At 40.8% G+C, this 17,168-nt stretch overlaps 1 protein-coding gene across 1 annotated transcript in view; it reads left to right on the top strand.

Annotated features, from left to right (window-relative positions):
• The window catches only part of ARHGAP21 (Rho GTPase activating protein 21), a 148,101-nt gene that overhangs the window by 68,645 nt on the left and 62,288 nt on the right, over window positions 1-17,168 (top strand). The window contains exons 2-3 of the mRNA XM_054991092.1: window positions 6,934-7,116; window positions 9,139-9,163. Of these exons, the coding sequence (XP_054847067.1) occupies window positions 6,934-7,116; window positions 9,139-9,163 (208 nt within the window). The remainder of the gene's footprint in view (window positions 1-6,933; window positions 7,117-9,138; window positions 9,164-17,168) is intronic.

The raw sequence follows: 17,168 nt of genomic DNA, 5'->3' as shown, positions 1-17,168 counted from the left end.
GAAGCCATCTACTGGGGCCGGTATCACCTTCGGCCTCTGCAATCGGCGCTCCGACCGTTCCAACTTCAAATAGCACGCAAATCCAACTTGAAAATACAGCTCCCTCTAACAGTCAGGGAGAGCATGAGATGGTGGACCATAGAGAGCAACCTGCGCCAGGGCAAGAGTTTCCTGTCTCCTCGATTTGTCCAGATTTTCACGGACGCGAGCCTGCTAGGTTGGGGAGCGACGATAGAGGGACATCCAGCCCAGGGGGAATGGTCCGACACAGAACGGAAACTCCCGATCAATGTACTGGAGATGAGGGCGATCCTTCTTGCCTTGACGTACTTCAGGGATCGGATAGTCCACAGTCATGTCCTGATTCGAACGGACAACATTTCCGCAAAGGCGTACATCAACAAACAAGGAGGAACCAAGTCCTCGCGTCTTCAACGAGAAGCCAACAAGATCATCGGATGGGCAGAACTCAACCTACGGTCACTACAGGCAGAGCACATCAGGGGAGTCCTCAACGTCCAAGCCGATTGGCTGAGCAGAGAAGCTCTTCATCCAGGGGAGTGGGCCCTGAAGAGAGAGGTCTTCCTCATGGTGTCGGAATACTTCGGCCAGCCGAAGGTGGATTTGTTCGCCTCACATCTGAACAACCAACTGCCGAGATTTCTGTCCCGGTACTATCATCCTCGAGCAGAGGGGACGGACGCTCTCCACTCTCAGTGGCCACCAGGTCTTCTGTACGCTTTTCCACCACTACCAATGATTCCGAAGGTCCTGAGGAAGATGAGGGAACAACGAGCGACAATAATTTTAATCGCACCATGGTGGCCACGAAGGCCTTGGTTTGCCACTCTGCATCGTATGTCTGTAGCACCTCCTCTCAAATTACCAATTCATCCGGACTTGCTTCAGCAGGGACCCATATGGCACCCCAAGCCGGTGTGGTGGTCTCTGACCGCCTGGAAATTGAGCGGAGGCGCTTCCTGCTAGAAGGCTATCCGGCGGAGATAATAACTACTCTCTTGGCATCTAGAAAGAGATCTACTATCAGGATCTACAACTCGGCATGGAAAGCATTTACTCGCTGGTGTCGGCGCAAGAAGCTTGACCCTACTCAGCCTTCCAAAACTACAGTGTTGGGTTTTCTGCAGGAAGGACTAGATAGAGGTCTGCGTCCCGCTACACTGAAGAAGCAGGTCGCTGCCATAGGTACCGTATTACCGACGTTAGAAGGTATTTCACTGGCCTCACATCCTCACGTTCAAAGATTCCTCAGAGGGGCTACTCTGCTGAATCCGCCAACGGTGCATAGGTTCCCGACTTGGCGCCTGAACGTAGTGCTGTCGGCTCTCACGAGACCTCCTTTTGAACCCATTAGAGACATTGCGCTGCGATGGCTAAAGTTGAAGACCATCTTCCTCGTTGCCATTACTTCGGCACGTCGTATCTCAGAGTTGGGCGCCCTTTCAATTCGGCCGGAACTGTGTATTTTTCATAGGGACAAGGTGGTCCTCAGAACGGATCCTACCTTCGTGCCCAAGGCATACTCGAGATTCCACAGGTCTCAGGAGATTAACCTCCCATCCTTCTGTCCGAATCCCACTCACAAAAAGGAGAGGGAATGGCATAACCTGGACGTGAGACGGGCTCTCAAGGCGTACATAATCAGGACTGAGTCGATACGCCACTCCGATTCTCTTTTCGTTAACATCTCACGTCCTAAGATGGGTCTTCGCATGTCATCTGCCGCTATTGCCTACAGTATAAAGTCTTGCATTCAGGAGGCTTACAAAGCCATGAAGATGGAAGTGCCGTCGGGGATCACGGCACATTCGGCAAGGAGCGCGGCTGCTAACGCAGCCCTCAGAAAGAATGCCTCACTAGAGGACATATGTAAGGCCGCCACGTGGTCTTCGGCTTCTACCTTTATCAAACATTACCACTTGCACACGTATGCTTCGGCAGATGCCGCCTTCGGCCGTAGGGTACTTCAACACGTAGTAGAGGACGAAGGATCCATCCCACCCAGGACATAGGAAACTGCTTTGGGAGCACCCAAGATGTCCTCCGCCTCAGAGGGAGAACGGCCCCTTGGATACTCACCGAGAAGGGTCCTTCTCCTCTGAGGAAAGGAGGACATCTTGCCCTCCCAGGATCCTCGTACCATCTGTGTTAGTTCCGTGTTCTGTACTCTATATGTTCCCTTACAGTTCAGTGTGTTATACACTGTTGTATCTGTCTTGTTTTTTGGCTAGTTTCAACTGTTTGATGTCATTAGTTGATGGTGTTCCTTTTTACCTTTTGTTCACTGTGTTCTCATCTTCACCTTAAGAGTGATAGTTGTTTCCAACAGTTCAGGAATTGTGAGAAGGAATACTGCTGAGGGGAGTCACCCGAACTGAGGAGAGAGGGTGGTCCCACACACCAAAGGAAGAGGAAGAAAGTTTAACTTCCTGCCTCCCCGATTGGACGGTGGGAAACACCCAAGATGTCCTCCTTTCCTCAGAGGAGAAGGACCCTTCTCGGTGAGTATCCAAGGGGCCGGTATCTAGAAAGCTCAATGGGCCATCTGGCTGCTTTCTAAGTGTGCAGCAAAGAGGCCCAGCAGTCCAGCCGGTCCCTTCCCAGGTGCACACAGAGATGAGTGGGCTGGCCGGCCGGTCATTTCTTGGGCATGTATGGTGGCAGGCGGGCTGGCAACTTCCGGGGCATGCAGCAAGGAAGCCAGGCTGACCAGCCAGCTGGCAACTTCCTGAGCATACATGGAGGTGGGCTGGCTGGCTGCTTCCTAGGTGCAGTCTGTCCTGTATTTTAACCCCCTTTCTCCCGGACGGTCCGAGAAAAAACTGAATTGTCTGGGAGAAAACTGGACACTTGACAACCCTATTCATGAAGAATGCACAAGTTGGGAAGGTAATGCAGTGGCTTCAGTATTTGAGGAAACAGAAATATTTGCTGGAAATAGAAATACTTGCTTTAGGCTTCTTTTATTTATTTATTTCATTTATACCCTGCCTTTCTCCCCACGGGGATTCAGAGTGGCTTACATCGTTCTCTTCCATATTATCCTCACCCCAGCCCTTTGAAGGAAGTTAGGCTGAGAGTTTATGACTGGCCCAAGTAAGCTTCCACAGCTCAGTGGAGATCCAAACCTGGGTTTTCCAGATCTTCACCTGACACTGTAACCAGTGTACTGTGCTTGCTGTCATGCCTGTCCCCCCCACCCCCGCTACATGGAGATGATCTCTGTGTACAAGAAATGTCATATTTGAAGGGGCTTGGAAGGGTTATAAGATCAAGATCAAGATTTATTTATTTTATTTATATATTTGATTTTTAGTCCGCCTTCCCCGCAAGGCGGGCTCAGGGCAGAGATTAAGATCAAGATTAATATTGAACACAGCATCCTGCTTGGAGGTATTTCCTGGTTCATATCCTTGATACTGATGTAAAAAGGCACGATATTGGCTTGGAAAATGGTACGTAGATGTCACTATGATCATTCTGCTTAATAGTTAAGATACAACAAGCAAAGAAATCCCTAAGAATGAGCACAGCTTGAGCTCTAGCTGGCTGTAAAATCTACACGAATGTTCATGACTGTTTATAGAAGGGACATTTTCAAATAAAAATAGTTCTTCACACAATGTACAATTAATTTACTGAGTTAACTGTCCCTAGATGGTGATGACCACTAGCTTTGATTATTTTTAAAAGTAAATGAATGATAGATTTATATACAGCAGATATTAGCCATGATGGCTAAATAAAACTTGTATATTCAGAAGAAAGTATGCCTCTGCATTCTGTTCGTTGGGAGCAGAAAATGGGGAGGAATGTCCCTACTTCTACACTTCCTGGATTAATCTGATTGGCCACTGTAGGAAACAGGATGCAGGCCTAGATGGATCCTTGATATGCTTCTGCAGGGCTGCTCCTATGTTATCTTTTCCTGTTTTGTTTGAGAGATGGTGCTGTAATCAGTGATGGAACTGTGACTTGTAAGCATGAGTTGCTGCGATGTGTTGAAAGGGGGAAGGGAGATATCTCTTTAGCAATGAACATAAAACCAGAGAGGTCAGCTCATTTTGGGTTTCAGTAGCAGAAGGTTAACACTTCAAATCCAATAGCTGGACAGATTAAACGACCCCTTCTCCTTGAACTCTAGTATTGCTTATATAATTTTAAGGTACATTCTTTTGATGTTTGCTGCCTTACTGTTACAGAATGTGCTGCCTGTGAACCACTTAGTGAATAGACCTTTCATTGCATTTTTGCCAGACTCTTGAAGGGAAGGGAGTTGGCAAGAGAGAAAAGATTAAGAAGTTATGAGGTTTGGAAAAAAAAAATCTGATGGAGCTGCCAGCCTCCAAATGACAGTTTGTAGAGCATAGCAGGTGAATCAAAATGTGCTTACGTAGTACTCTTGTGGGCAGAATGTATACATTTGGTGGTACAAATGCTTGACAAGGCTTTCCAAAAGTAGTGGGAATCAGCTTTATAATTAAATTAGATATTTAGGGATTTTTAATCCCCTGCATGAGCCTATTGCAAAATGTTAGCAGCAGCTATCAGACCACGTAAGGAAGAAAATGTCTTTTTTATCAATATGAGTAGTTCTGGCAATGGTAAAATGATCAAAGGATGTTTCACACTTCGGTCCTGATCGATAAAAAAGCAATCATAATGTTTAGTATGTTTTATTTAGGTCTTTTGAGTTCAATAAGTGTGGGTATAACTGCAGCTTAAGTCCCACTGAAAGCAATTAAGTTAGTTAAGTCTGATTTGTTTCACTAGTGGTATAGTCATGAATAACTTTATTTGGATCGGACTCACTATATAGCCACTAACTTAGGTTTGCTATTGGCATTCCAGGCAGGAATATGTAACTGATCCTAGCCCCCTGATAGAGGTATGCAATTCGGGTCAGAATTCAAATTAAAATACCGAATTCTGCCCAATTTGGTAAAATTTAGGTGTTCCAAATTAAAAATCTGGTATTCTGAATTTTTACCGAATTTTTTTTTTGGGGGGGGGGTAAAATTTGGCCATTGTTTTCTATGGGGAAAAATCATCAAACTTTGCCAAACCAAACCAAACTTTGCTAAATTTGGTGGGAATTTACTCCTGCCTGTCCTCTAAAGATCTCCCAAGGTCCATGAAGATTGGACTGGGGGGCAATTTTTTGAGCCCCCAGAGAAGGTGCCCCCACCCATTTGCCGCCATTCCCTATGGAATGGGTGCAATTCTCTGATGTGATGTTGGTCCTCTTGCTTCGCTTTGGTTCTGGGGAATAATGGAGAGTGGGTGGGGGTACCTTCTTTGGTTGCCGGGATCAAATCTTTGTTAATAACTGAAAGAAGACCAGGGTTGCAGAGGCAGGCAATGGCAAACCACCTCTGTTACTCTCTTGCCTTGAAAACTCCAAAGGGGGGGCACATAATGAGTCATCCATGACTTGACATTACTTTCCACCGCCACATGTGTGGTGGAAATATGTTGTCTGAATAAAAAAATTAAATTAAGTAAATCCAACCATATTTTGTCTATTTTTACTCTGCTTTTCCTAGCCATGTGAAGACTGATTAGTTATTCTGAGCAGCAAATCTCTGCCTTCAAATCACAGCAGAAGTTGCTTAGTTTTTGTCTGAATTTGTCAGGAAATACCTGTATATAGAAGTCTTCCTAACTCCTACTTTATTTAGTTATGAAATGCTTTAAATTGTTTTGAATGCAAAATAGTTTACTGGCTTTCCCACTGGTGAATGAAGGAGAAATGCATTTTTGGTCTATAAAGGCTATGCTTGGGATCATTGTGTGACATTAAACAAAATTCTGAAGTTGATACCATGCTACGCTGATTTACTGATTTATTTACATAACTAGCTTGATATCCACGCTTTGCTACAGTATTTAACTACTTTAAATCCAGTTATAATACTTATGGGTATGTAACATCTTTTGGTTTGTGTGGGGGTTTTTAAAGTTGTTTTTGTAGTATAATAGCATAGTACCCAAGCGTCACAAAGGTGTTTGAATAAAGCGAAGTGTGTTATCCCTATTCAGGAGTCTTGTACCGTCTTTCTTCAACTGTTTGCAGTTTTCTTTACCTGTTTTTTTCCTCAGAACACAGTTGACCAATCAGAGAGAGAGGGGTGCAAGCAAGCAGGAGCCTGCCAGCCACACAGGAAAGCCAGGCCCCATAAGGAGATTGGCAACCCTAGTGAACTTTTAGGGGAAGACTGGGAGGTGCATTTTACCTCAGGACACATTCAATGACTCCTAATAGCAACTGAATTCTGTTTAAAATATGGGGAAAATATGGGGGGTATGGACCAATCAGGCCGCATACGCAAATGATCTCTGTGTTCCAACTGTCTGAGGGGGTGGGAATGAGGTGTGGAACATTGTGAGCCCCAATCAGCCTGCATATACACATGACCTTGAAAGGCTGGTCCAATCAGGGACGAGTGGCCAAGCAGGCAGTGAATGGGGGCGCAAGCAGGCAGTAGCCTGCCAGCCACACAGGAAAACTGTATCCCTTTGGGAAAAACATTTTACCCCTACCCCCGTAGGGGGCAAATTTCTTAAAATCCCTTCTTGGTGGGTGTTTACATCACGAAAGGAATGTTCTCCCCAAAGTTCATGTTTCTAGCTCCTGGGGTTTGGACTGGGTGTTGAAGAGTCAATCAAGATACTTATCTCTCTATAGTATTTATTTATAGTCTTCCTTTCTCACTGAGACTCAAGACGGATTACTGTGTGAATCAGTAAAGTCAATTTCAAGTACATTAACAGGGATGTAAAATTAGAAGCATTCTTTTGATCAATCTGAACAACGCATTTGCTTACAACACTATGCTGAAATGTATGAAATTAAAAATTAAAGTTGAACATTCTACCTGGCAACCTTTTTCATACTTCCTTTTGTTTTAGGTGTCCAAAAATAAAGATGGAAAGGAACAGAGTGAAGCTGTATCCCCGTCAGAGGATGAAGAAACATTCTCTTGGCCTGGCCCCAAAACGGTAGTTTTACGCAGAACGACACATGGTTTTGGCTTCACCTTAAGGCATTTCATTGTTTATCCCCCAGAGTCTGCTGTTCAGTTTTCCTTTAAGGTAAGTTAAATGGCTCTCTGGTAATTCATCAGAAGCGAACCTTTTGCTTATAGATACATTTATATATCTGTAATGTAGAACATTGGTCCAGTAACCTTCTTTGCAGTTCAGCATGTCAAGAATTCAGTCCAATTTACTGATGGTCATGTTAGAAATGACAAATAAATTCCTTCTATTATTGTCTTAATCAGCAGTCCTATGCACCCATTTTTGGGAGAAGAGTTTTGTGAAAAGAACAGCAGTTCAGTTTATTTGCTTAAAACCATAATTTGTTACAAACTGCATTCACAAATGTATACAAAAGATTAGGTGGAGCATGACTAGAATACTGGAATTAGCTAATTACAGCTATTACATTTATAGCACAAAACTGTAACAATGCCGCTAAAAATATATCCATTGAACTTAAAAACACAACCTGCTGGATCAGACCAGTGACTCTTCTACTACAGCATCCTGTTTCACACAGCAGCCAGCTAGTTGCCCTGGAGGGCCAAACAAACAGGGCATGAGGCCAAGGCTTTCCTCTGATGCTGCCTCCTAGGACTGGTATTCAGAGATTTACTGCTTCTGGATGTGGAGGTTCCCATGTTCGCATCCCATTTGTTATACTGATCCTAAATTAGGAGTCCACCTTTACAAGAAAGAGCAGTAGATTACACAATACTTAGTTCTGATTTTTATTGCTGTTATACCAGTAAGAACTGTCACACAAGTGACCTTTTGATCCAAATCAGACAGTAAATAGCATATGTTTTCAAAATCCATTTGCCCAGTGATTCTGTTGAGCTGGCCTGAATTAAATCTCTTTATTTACTTCAATTATACCATGCCTTTCTCCCTAATGGGGACCCAAAGCAGCTTACATCAGGGCTGGACAAATCCCAAGCACCATGTTGCCATGATACCTAGAAATTTCATTGTGGCTCCTAGGGTTTTTTTTTTTGTGGTAGCGATAATTGGAAAAAATGGTTATACATAACCCTGAATGCTGAAATATGACTCTGGCTGCTAACTTTTTGGGCTGACTTCTAGAGGCAAAGAAAATTTGTCAAGGCCTGGGTCACATCATGCTCATCTTTATTTTATTCTGACAACCCTGTGAGTGTGTGTGACTGGCCCAAGGTCACCCAGCAGTTTTCCATAGCAGTGTGTGGACTTGAACCTGGGTCTCCCAGATCCTAGACCAACATGGTATCCTCTACACCACACTGACATAGTATTTGAGCAGTATATAATACAGTAGATTAAATTTTCCAGTGTCCTATGGCTGCATTCACACAGCCATTAGTGTACTGGGATTTGTATCTGTCTTCCGTATATGCTGATGACATTCTTAAGAAGTGTAACTGACTAAAAGTTTTCCTTAGTAAGCACTTTATGAAAGGTAACATTAAGAATGTTCTGTGTCTTTGCATACATTATCTCAAATATGATTCAGTGGCATTACTTATATTTTGATATGAATGTCCTCCTAAATATACTTGTGATTTTTAAGCTGTTCAGGAAACTGTGTGCATGACTCCTATATTATACCCCAAACCAATGGTTCAAAAAACTTATAAATGGTACATGATTTTCAACTCTTACATTGGGAGCAGGTTGGCATATAGTAGTAACCACCCTTCAGTATGCTATATAGCTCTTACCACCATAGACAGCTTAGTAAATATTAAATGGCAGTGGTTGTCGAAAAGATGATTAACAATTAAATGTGAATGGTGAACTTGAGCATGAATAGCTTCAATAAAACATATTTAGATTAGCGATTTCCTTTTTTGATCATTTAGTTCTATCAGTTAGCTAATCCATTATTTAAAATGTGACTATGGCTAGAATGGTTTGTCTAATTTCATATAAATGAAGTCATTTTTTGTCCCTGCAGATAAAGTTGCTTTGCTGCTGCCTAAGCACTTCTAGAATAGTTCAAGGAAAATTGTCTTGATAAGCTTGACCACAGATGCTTTGAATACTATTTTTTACCAGTACAGTAATATTGGATGTTTGTTTTTTCTTTTGCAGGATGAAGAGAATGGAAATAAAAGTGGTATGTTCTCTGTGATTTTTGCATTTTTTGCAAATAATATTTTAAGAGCCATAATTTCTATCCTAAATCTACTCAGCGGGCCGTTTTCAAGCCATTTTTCTAGATTTATGCATATCCAAGGAACTGTGTTTTAAATTTTGGCATTTTATTATTTTAATATATATTTTATAGGAAATCTCTAGGTCTGCCTTATGAGTTTGTTGATTTGTACATCTGAAGATACACAGATTTAAATGAAAGGCATAAAACCAAAACATGTATATTTCATAATTAATTATAAAATACTGTTGCCTTAGAACAAAGTACTTAACTTTCTACTTAATGTACAGTTCGTTTGAAAGATGTTAGGTGTGTCCTGTCATGACCATTGACAATTCTATTTAAACTATTAATATCTTCAAATGTTGAAGCATTTTGAGCATAAGATAATATACTGTAATAATTTTAAAATATGAACAGGATGTAGTTTGTGCATATTGTAAATACAGATTTAAATGCAACTGAGCTGTTCATATCTAAGCATAGCAGAAAGAAACCAAATAGATGTTTTTATTTTTATTTTAAAGGCTCTGATTGTTACACATCATAATACATCAGTGTCATATCAAGTATAGATGCAAATTATAATGTAGATTTGTAATCCAGAGTCTTAAGGGTGGAGCCTGCTGTACTGAATCCAATAGACAGGACTCCAGAGTTGACAGACAGGTCTTTGGGATCCACAAACAAACTGCAGTTAGTTGAATTGCCTAAGGACAACCGGCAAGACTAGGATATAGTCAATGGTATACTCAAGCTAATTTATACCCATGCAAGTTCTGTCGTCTTTCCTACACACTGATAGAATAAATTAACATATTTTTGATGCCTGGGGTGGAGGTGGGGGAATTGAGGAATTAAAAGCTTTTAGATACTACAAGGTAAAATGAAAATAAAGGTAAACATAAGTCAAATGGGAGTGTCCAGCATCTAGAGAAACACCCAATTAGTGTAGTTGCATCATAATCTATCGAGAATGCTAATTTTAACTAGTGACGTCAGTATCTCCCTTTCCCTCTTCCATTCTAAAAATCAACTAGCCAGCCCAGAAATAGGTCTAACTCTTTACAGTAGGAAACCCATGAAAGCCTTCAGTGAAGCAGTGTTCATTAGGAAATTGCCAAGAGCCAATTTGGCAACAAGGTATGTTTAATATGTTCTCTGGTATAATTCAAGTGAATACACTGCTGTGAAGTAGCTAAAAGCAAGACTTACCCCACATAAAATGATACCCCTTTGTGAGATTTCTTTCAGATGTTGCTCTTACAGTCGCGTCATCTAGTTGTCCTTGTGGGCCAGATAATTCTGCAATGAGGAGAATGTGATTTTGAAAGTTAAGATCTCATGCTTCCTGCTTAATTTGGAGGCCTTGAAAGGGATGGCTGTGTCTTTCTGCAGTTGCTTTCTGCTCCTCTTCAGTTTATGCTTTGGATCCTAGGATGCTTTATTGTCAAGTCTCTTCATGATTAGTTGTTCATATCCTGTCTTTGCTGCAGGCTGAATTAAAGCTGCTTGTATGTTTTCGCAATGTTGGTGTCAGACTGGGATGGTGTGTGAGAATGGAAGTTGGGGTGGAGGGTGGAGTGTTGCAGGTAAAGTCTTTGTTGAATGCAGTCTGTCCTGACCTGGTGCAAATACCATTGGACAGGTAGTTCTGAACATGCTAATACGGTATGTCACTATGTGAACAAGCCCTGTGATCATGTATTACCATCTTCCCAGGTGTGCTAAGAGTCAATTCATGACTACTATTTTAGCTGTAATTGGAGTTTGGAGTTACTTCAAAGAACCAAACTTCCTCGCCCCTCCAAATTAGAACTGTAAGCCTGTGAAGGCTCCCTGGTTATTAAGCTTGGTGGAGACAATAATAGCACACTGTTAGCTCTTTCCTGTATGCATATGGGAGGGTTGAGAAAAGTTAATGTTTGTAAGCTAGTTTTACATTTTGGATTGTAAAGTATAGTAAAGGTGCAAGGAAATATTGGCAGGTGAAAGTGAATGAAGCCTGTGTGCTCAAAGGATTAGGCTTTCAGTAGGAAAAGCAAGTAAACATTGAGATGAGTGACAATTTGAGTATCAGTAGAATGAGCTTTACAATGAGAAAGGAGAGCAAAGGAGCAGAAGGCATATAGAAGGGACATGAAGCTCTAGCTGCAGAGAGCAGTTATTTGATGCCCACCCACTTCCATCAGATTCCATCCAATTAATTAAAAATAAGCACTATTTTTTGTTTCTCATATCATAGTCAGTAAAGTTATAGGCACTGTGGAAATATTTTAAGGTGGAAAAACAGGCCAGCACTATTTGTAAAGTGGAGAAAGATTTTGCAAAGGCCTTGTAGGGAGTCTGTGACAGTGTGGTTAGCTTGAATGTACCTGATCAAAATTATGTGTGCAGTTCTTGCACAGCCTAAGTAAGAAGGCAAGCTACAAGAACCCCTTTATTTTTTACAAAGTCTTTCAAACATTGTAGATAGTGTTAGAGTAAATATGCATAAGCTGCAGTGGATAGGACACTATCACTTGAACATATGAAGCTGCCTTATATTAGCTGTGTTCACAAGTTATAGTGAACACACATACCCTCCATGTATAGTTTTTACTTGATTTTTCTTTGTAGATGCATTTAGTAATTCTCATTTATTTATTTATTTATTTATTTATTTATTTATTTATTTATTTATTTATTTATTTATTTATTTATTTATTTATTTATTTATTTATTTATTTATAGTTCTCCTTTCTTACTGAGACTCAAAGTAGATTACACAGTGTGAGTTAGTACAGTCAGTTTCAAGGATATTTACATTCCTATCCGATCCAAGCCACACAGTCGCGCCTGACCCTCGGCTACTCCGTAGATCGTCCCCCTCCAGGCCTTTCTGTCCTATAGCACGTCGAGAGAGATCCGCAGTCTCGCAGTGAAGTTTTTACAGGGTAGTTCACCATTGCTTTCCCCAACCCAACACACTTAGCCGTACAACAGCCACGAATGGTAAGTCATACGTTGCCACCCCATTGGCACTTTGAGGCGGTGTGGGATAAGGGGGTGTTTACATTCACTACATGATTTAAACCCCGACATTATCCAGGTACTGGTCCTCAGTTAATTTTGTAAAAATGCTTGCTAGCTCTCCCTTACAAACAGGTATATGCACTTACATGCAAGCTGTACATGCATTCACTTGAATTATTGAATCAGACTCTTGGCCTTTGAATATCAGTATTGTCTACTCAGACTGCCAGCGGCTGTCCAGGTAGAGGTCTTTTCACATCACTTTCTACTTAATCTTTTTAACTGCAGGTCCTGGGGGACTGAATCTGGAACCTCGCGTGCCAAGCAGATGCTCCACCATTGGGCCCCTTCCATATCATTTTCTTATCTGTGCATTCCTACTGTGATACTGTTTAAAGTATATGCAAAGGAGCCATCTAGTGGCAGACTCACACAAATTAGAGCTGAATAATGGGATTATTTAATAAAGGTAGTACAGCTTTTTTTTTTAAAAAAAAGACACAAACAGGCTTATATTATTTAGTTAGTAACAGAATGATTTGGTTAAGAATTGGCTACTCACATTTTTATAAGTGTTGCCATAGATTGTCATTATTGAATAGTGGAATATAGTGGTTACGTCTTGTCCCCGTTCCTCCCATTTCAGGACTTGATCCTCCTGGAGCAGGTAGAGCAGGTGTGAACCTGGACATGTTCTGTTACCTCCAAGTCTTTGTTCTAATCAGGAGGGAAGAATGTTCCATTGGATGGAATGCAGAAACGGAATGACAGCTTTCTTCCAGTGGAAGAGACTTCTTCCTTGAAACCACTCTTGGAGAAGCCAAGAAAACCAAAGAAAAAAAATTCTTAATACTGCAAATGTTTCTGTATAAATAAGCAAGAATAGTACAACCTAGATGAAAACTCTGTATCAGTAAATAGGCTAAGACAGATTAAGATCAATGCAGCTGAGAGGGCTATCTTGCAAAAAACCATTTCTGGATGACTTGCTGCTGAACAATTGGAGAAGCAGATACACTGCTCTGGCATAACTTAAGATGCTCTGGAGACCCAAATTGCAGCCACCCCCTGGGAGGTTCATTAGTGCCCCATTAAACAGAAGAGCAAATAGCTGGTGGGTTGGGAACTTGACAAAGGCCCCTTAGTTCCTTGTGAGCCATCCAGAGCTGAGATTTTACTTTGTACCTTTCCTATTGCCTCCTAATAGCTGGATGAAGGCAGCTGAAATACAATTTCTACTGGATGAGAGGTATGCTGAGAGGCTTCCAGTTCTTTCAGGATGTCCTCCTAATCTTAACTGGGAATATTGATAGATGCACTGGAAAACTTCAGCATGATTTTAATAATCCCCCCTCCCCATTTGGGCAATTCTAGTGGTTGTAGATATACTTTGACATACAAAGAATTTATCGTGGATTGTATGGTGATTCCCAATAGTCAGATTTTTTTCCTGTATATATTTGCTAGCCTGACTGAAGCCTCGTCAGGATGAAAAGATAAGTGTAAATATGTTTTGTTGGTACTAAGAGAGAGGACAGCAGTAACTCAACAAAAATACGACATCCAAACCTTGACTCTGTTCAGGTGACATTTCTCCTATTTGGGTAGTGTTTTACAGTGAGCAAAACCCTGACTTTTATACACTCAGTACCCGTGGTGAAAGTAATGAATAAACTATGTTGTATTGTGTTTGGGGGGGGGGGAATGAATGCTGCTTACTAGGGTTGCCACCCTCCAGGTGGGGCTTGGAGTTCTCTTGGAATTACAGCTGATCTCCAGGCCACAGAGATAAGTTTCCCAGGAGGAAATGGATGACTCTGTAGCATCAGTCACTGCTGAGCTCCCTCCCATCCCAAACTGTACCCTTCCAGGAATTTCCCAAGCTGGAATTGGCAGCTCTACTACTGATGCCAGAATCCATTTATTTGTCCCTTTCAGAAGATCACAAATTTGATTGGCATTAGCAGCTGAACCAAACCAATGGTACTACCAATCATCACCAGGAGCCCCAAAGAGAATATCTTCTTTCTGATACCACTTTGAACTTCAGAGTATCTTGAACTTCTTAAAATGGGTTGAACCCTTGCCCTCCTCCCCATTTAGAAGCTAGGAGGAGGCATTCTTATTATGCTTACCTTGGGTGGTGCTCTAGCTGCCTCCAAACTCTGGCACAGCTATAAGAGGGATGAGCTCCTAAATTCCTCCTCACCCCAGAACAGAGAATGGGACATAGACTCACCTCTGTCATGCTCTGTTTTTTAACAACTGGTATGTCATGGGGGTGGACAGGGGATGTTTGCCTTGCCCACTGTGGTGATCAAATTTGTTGATTCCTGATCTCTGTCCATTTGGGAACAGATTATTGGGCCCAGAGTCAAATAAATGCATAGGAGCACAAATTACTCTTTATTTCTTGTGTATATGTGTGTGCACACAACTATTTGAAAATTACTGCTGTTTGTTGGGATAACATTCCATCAAGGGCTGAGTCTTTCTACGTACACGGCCCTAACTCCTTGGCTGTTCCCATCTGAAAAGGAGCTGCTGTGTTGTTCTGTGTGCATTACCCCAGGCTTTAGAAGCCTATCTCCGAAGGTTTAGGAAGCTGGACAAAGAGCAATTGACAGTTTTTGAGAAGTAGAATTTTCCTGATTTGATGTACATGGTTGTTAAGAGATGTTGGTTGGATCCTTTGTTTTGTTCTTTTAACAGTAGCACTTCCCTCTGGTGCAAGATGCTGTGCCCCTCAATAAGAGGCTCTTCCGCCAAGGGAACATCTTTTTCTATTGGGAAGGCACCTTGCACCAGAAGAAGGTGTTACCATTAACAGAACAAATCCAGAGGATCCAACTCATGTATGCAGTAGTTAGAGAGGCTTCTTTTGTGTTACAACTGTATTGTGAGTTCCGATTTGTTAGTTTTTTAAAGCGACTTTGGGTCCCAATCAAAGTAGCTAAAAATCAAAATCAAATAAACCAAACCATTCTACAGAAAAAAGGGATATTTCAAATAAATAAATATTTTCCCCTAGACCAATGACTGAAGATAGGTGATTTTTTTATGTATTTGCCCTGTGGTTAATGTTCACAGTGGAAAACAAAGATGTCCTGTAGCTCCAGTGCTCCTTTTCAGGCTAGTTTCAAACTAGTTATGACCTCATAAGAGTATCCTGTATTAATAATTTGCTGGCGTGTTGACCAGGAAGCTCTAAAGTTAATATCAGGCTTTATCTGATGGTCCTTGTGTTATAGTCTTAGCTGCTGTTTTGTTTAGAGAAATTTAATATCAAGAATTTTTTTTTAAGGCATCAACTTTGATATTTAATTTCCTGCCTGTCTCCAATGAAACTGTCACTGTTTATGGCTCATAGGTTAAGGTTTTTTTTTTTAAAAAAAGTACATATGTAAGAATAAAACAGCTAGAAGTGCAATTTAGTATGAATGGTGGGAACGGAACACAGCTAAAGATTCAGATGAACTTCTTCATATTTGCAGTAATGTGCAAATGTAACTGTTCCAAATTCAAGAACAGGATAGTGCTTGCCCTGAGTGAGACAGTTAGTTGACAATAAATATAATCATCTGTTTTCTTGTCATTTAAAAAATAAAACTTTATTCATGGATTTAACATTTAGTTCATAACATTATATACATTGTACAATATATATACAATGAACAATATATACACAATATATATACATTGAACAATATATATACAATGTATATATTGTTCATAACATTATATACATTGTATACATTGTATATACAGATATACATCTATATCTGATTATTTCAAAATTGTTATTCAGCTTTATGTTAATGTATACATTTTTAGTGTGCTATGCCCTCGTGGCATGGTAGTTAGAGAATCCAAATCCCCGCTCTGCCATGGAAGATTGTCGAGTGACTTTGGTGACTCTCAACCTAACCTAACTCACAGGCTTGCTGTGAGGATAAAATGGTGGAGGAGGGAATCTTGTAAGTTGCTTTGGCTCCCCCATTGGAGAGGAAAGCAGTTTATAAATAAAAAGTGAATAAATGTTTTTGTAAATATAAAGCTTATCTCCAGAATAGATGCACAAGGTAGATAAAATGCCATCTTTTGTAATACTGACGAGTGAGTTGGCCTTTTGATTTTGAATGACGAATTTAGGAAAGCAGCTTTATTAAATTGCCCTCTGTAATGATTCTGAAAACTAACAATTTATTAGAATAATGGTCTATGCAGGTCTTACATGGATAGTTTTTATTTAATGTGCATATGATGGTGTGAACTGTTATTTTTGCTTTGGTCTTGAAGATGAATTGTTGAGTTGTGGCTTGTGAGATGAGATCATGTGATCAATGATGGAATTTTGATAAGCTTAGAAAAACGAAGAGATTCATTTTTGCTCAGCAGCCTACTAATTGCAGCAGAGAATCTAATCCCCGCAAGATATTTTTGGTGCTTATCTTCAGTGGTCTGATACTCCTGTTCTTTCCCATTTGCCATCTGATTTTTGTGTAGCGGTATCCATAGCAACTACCATCATTTCAATTTCCTCATTTTCCCTCTATTGATGAATGCTGCTCATGCCATGTGAACTGTTAAGCCTCATCCTCACTGCTGCTCTAGTCAATTTGATCTTTTCAGACTGCTTTTTAGCTTTTTCCATTCTCTTGAAAATTAAATCATCCAATGATGTGTCTAATTATAGCTCCCCCCCACCCCCAACTCAAACATTCAGGTGCAAAATATTATGGGCTGAATACTCTAAACATTTGTTGGTGGTCTCTTTTTAACAGATAAAAGAGGGAGGATTTTGTTTTATTTGATCTGTGACAGGGTCTAGTGACCTGAAATAACTTTGCCTGCTAACCTCTAGCAAGTGTAAAGGTAACTAATATATAAAATACAGCAAATTACTACTGTGTTGCAGTCAGTCCATGAGCTGGATTCCTTTATCTTTAAA

This window comes from Eublepharis macularius, chromosome 11 (assembly GCF_028583425.1).
Source record: "Eublepharis macularius isolate TG4126 chromosome 11, MPM_Emac_v1.0, whole genome shotgun sequence".
NCBI classification, from domain to species: Eukaryota; Metazoa; Chordata; class Lepidosauria; order Squamata; family Eublepharidae; genus Eublepharis; species Eublepharis macularius.
This window is presented reverse-complemented; position numbering and strand designations above follow the sequence as displayed.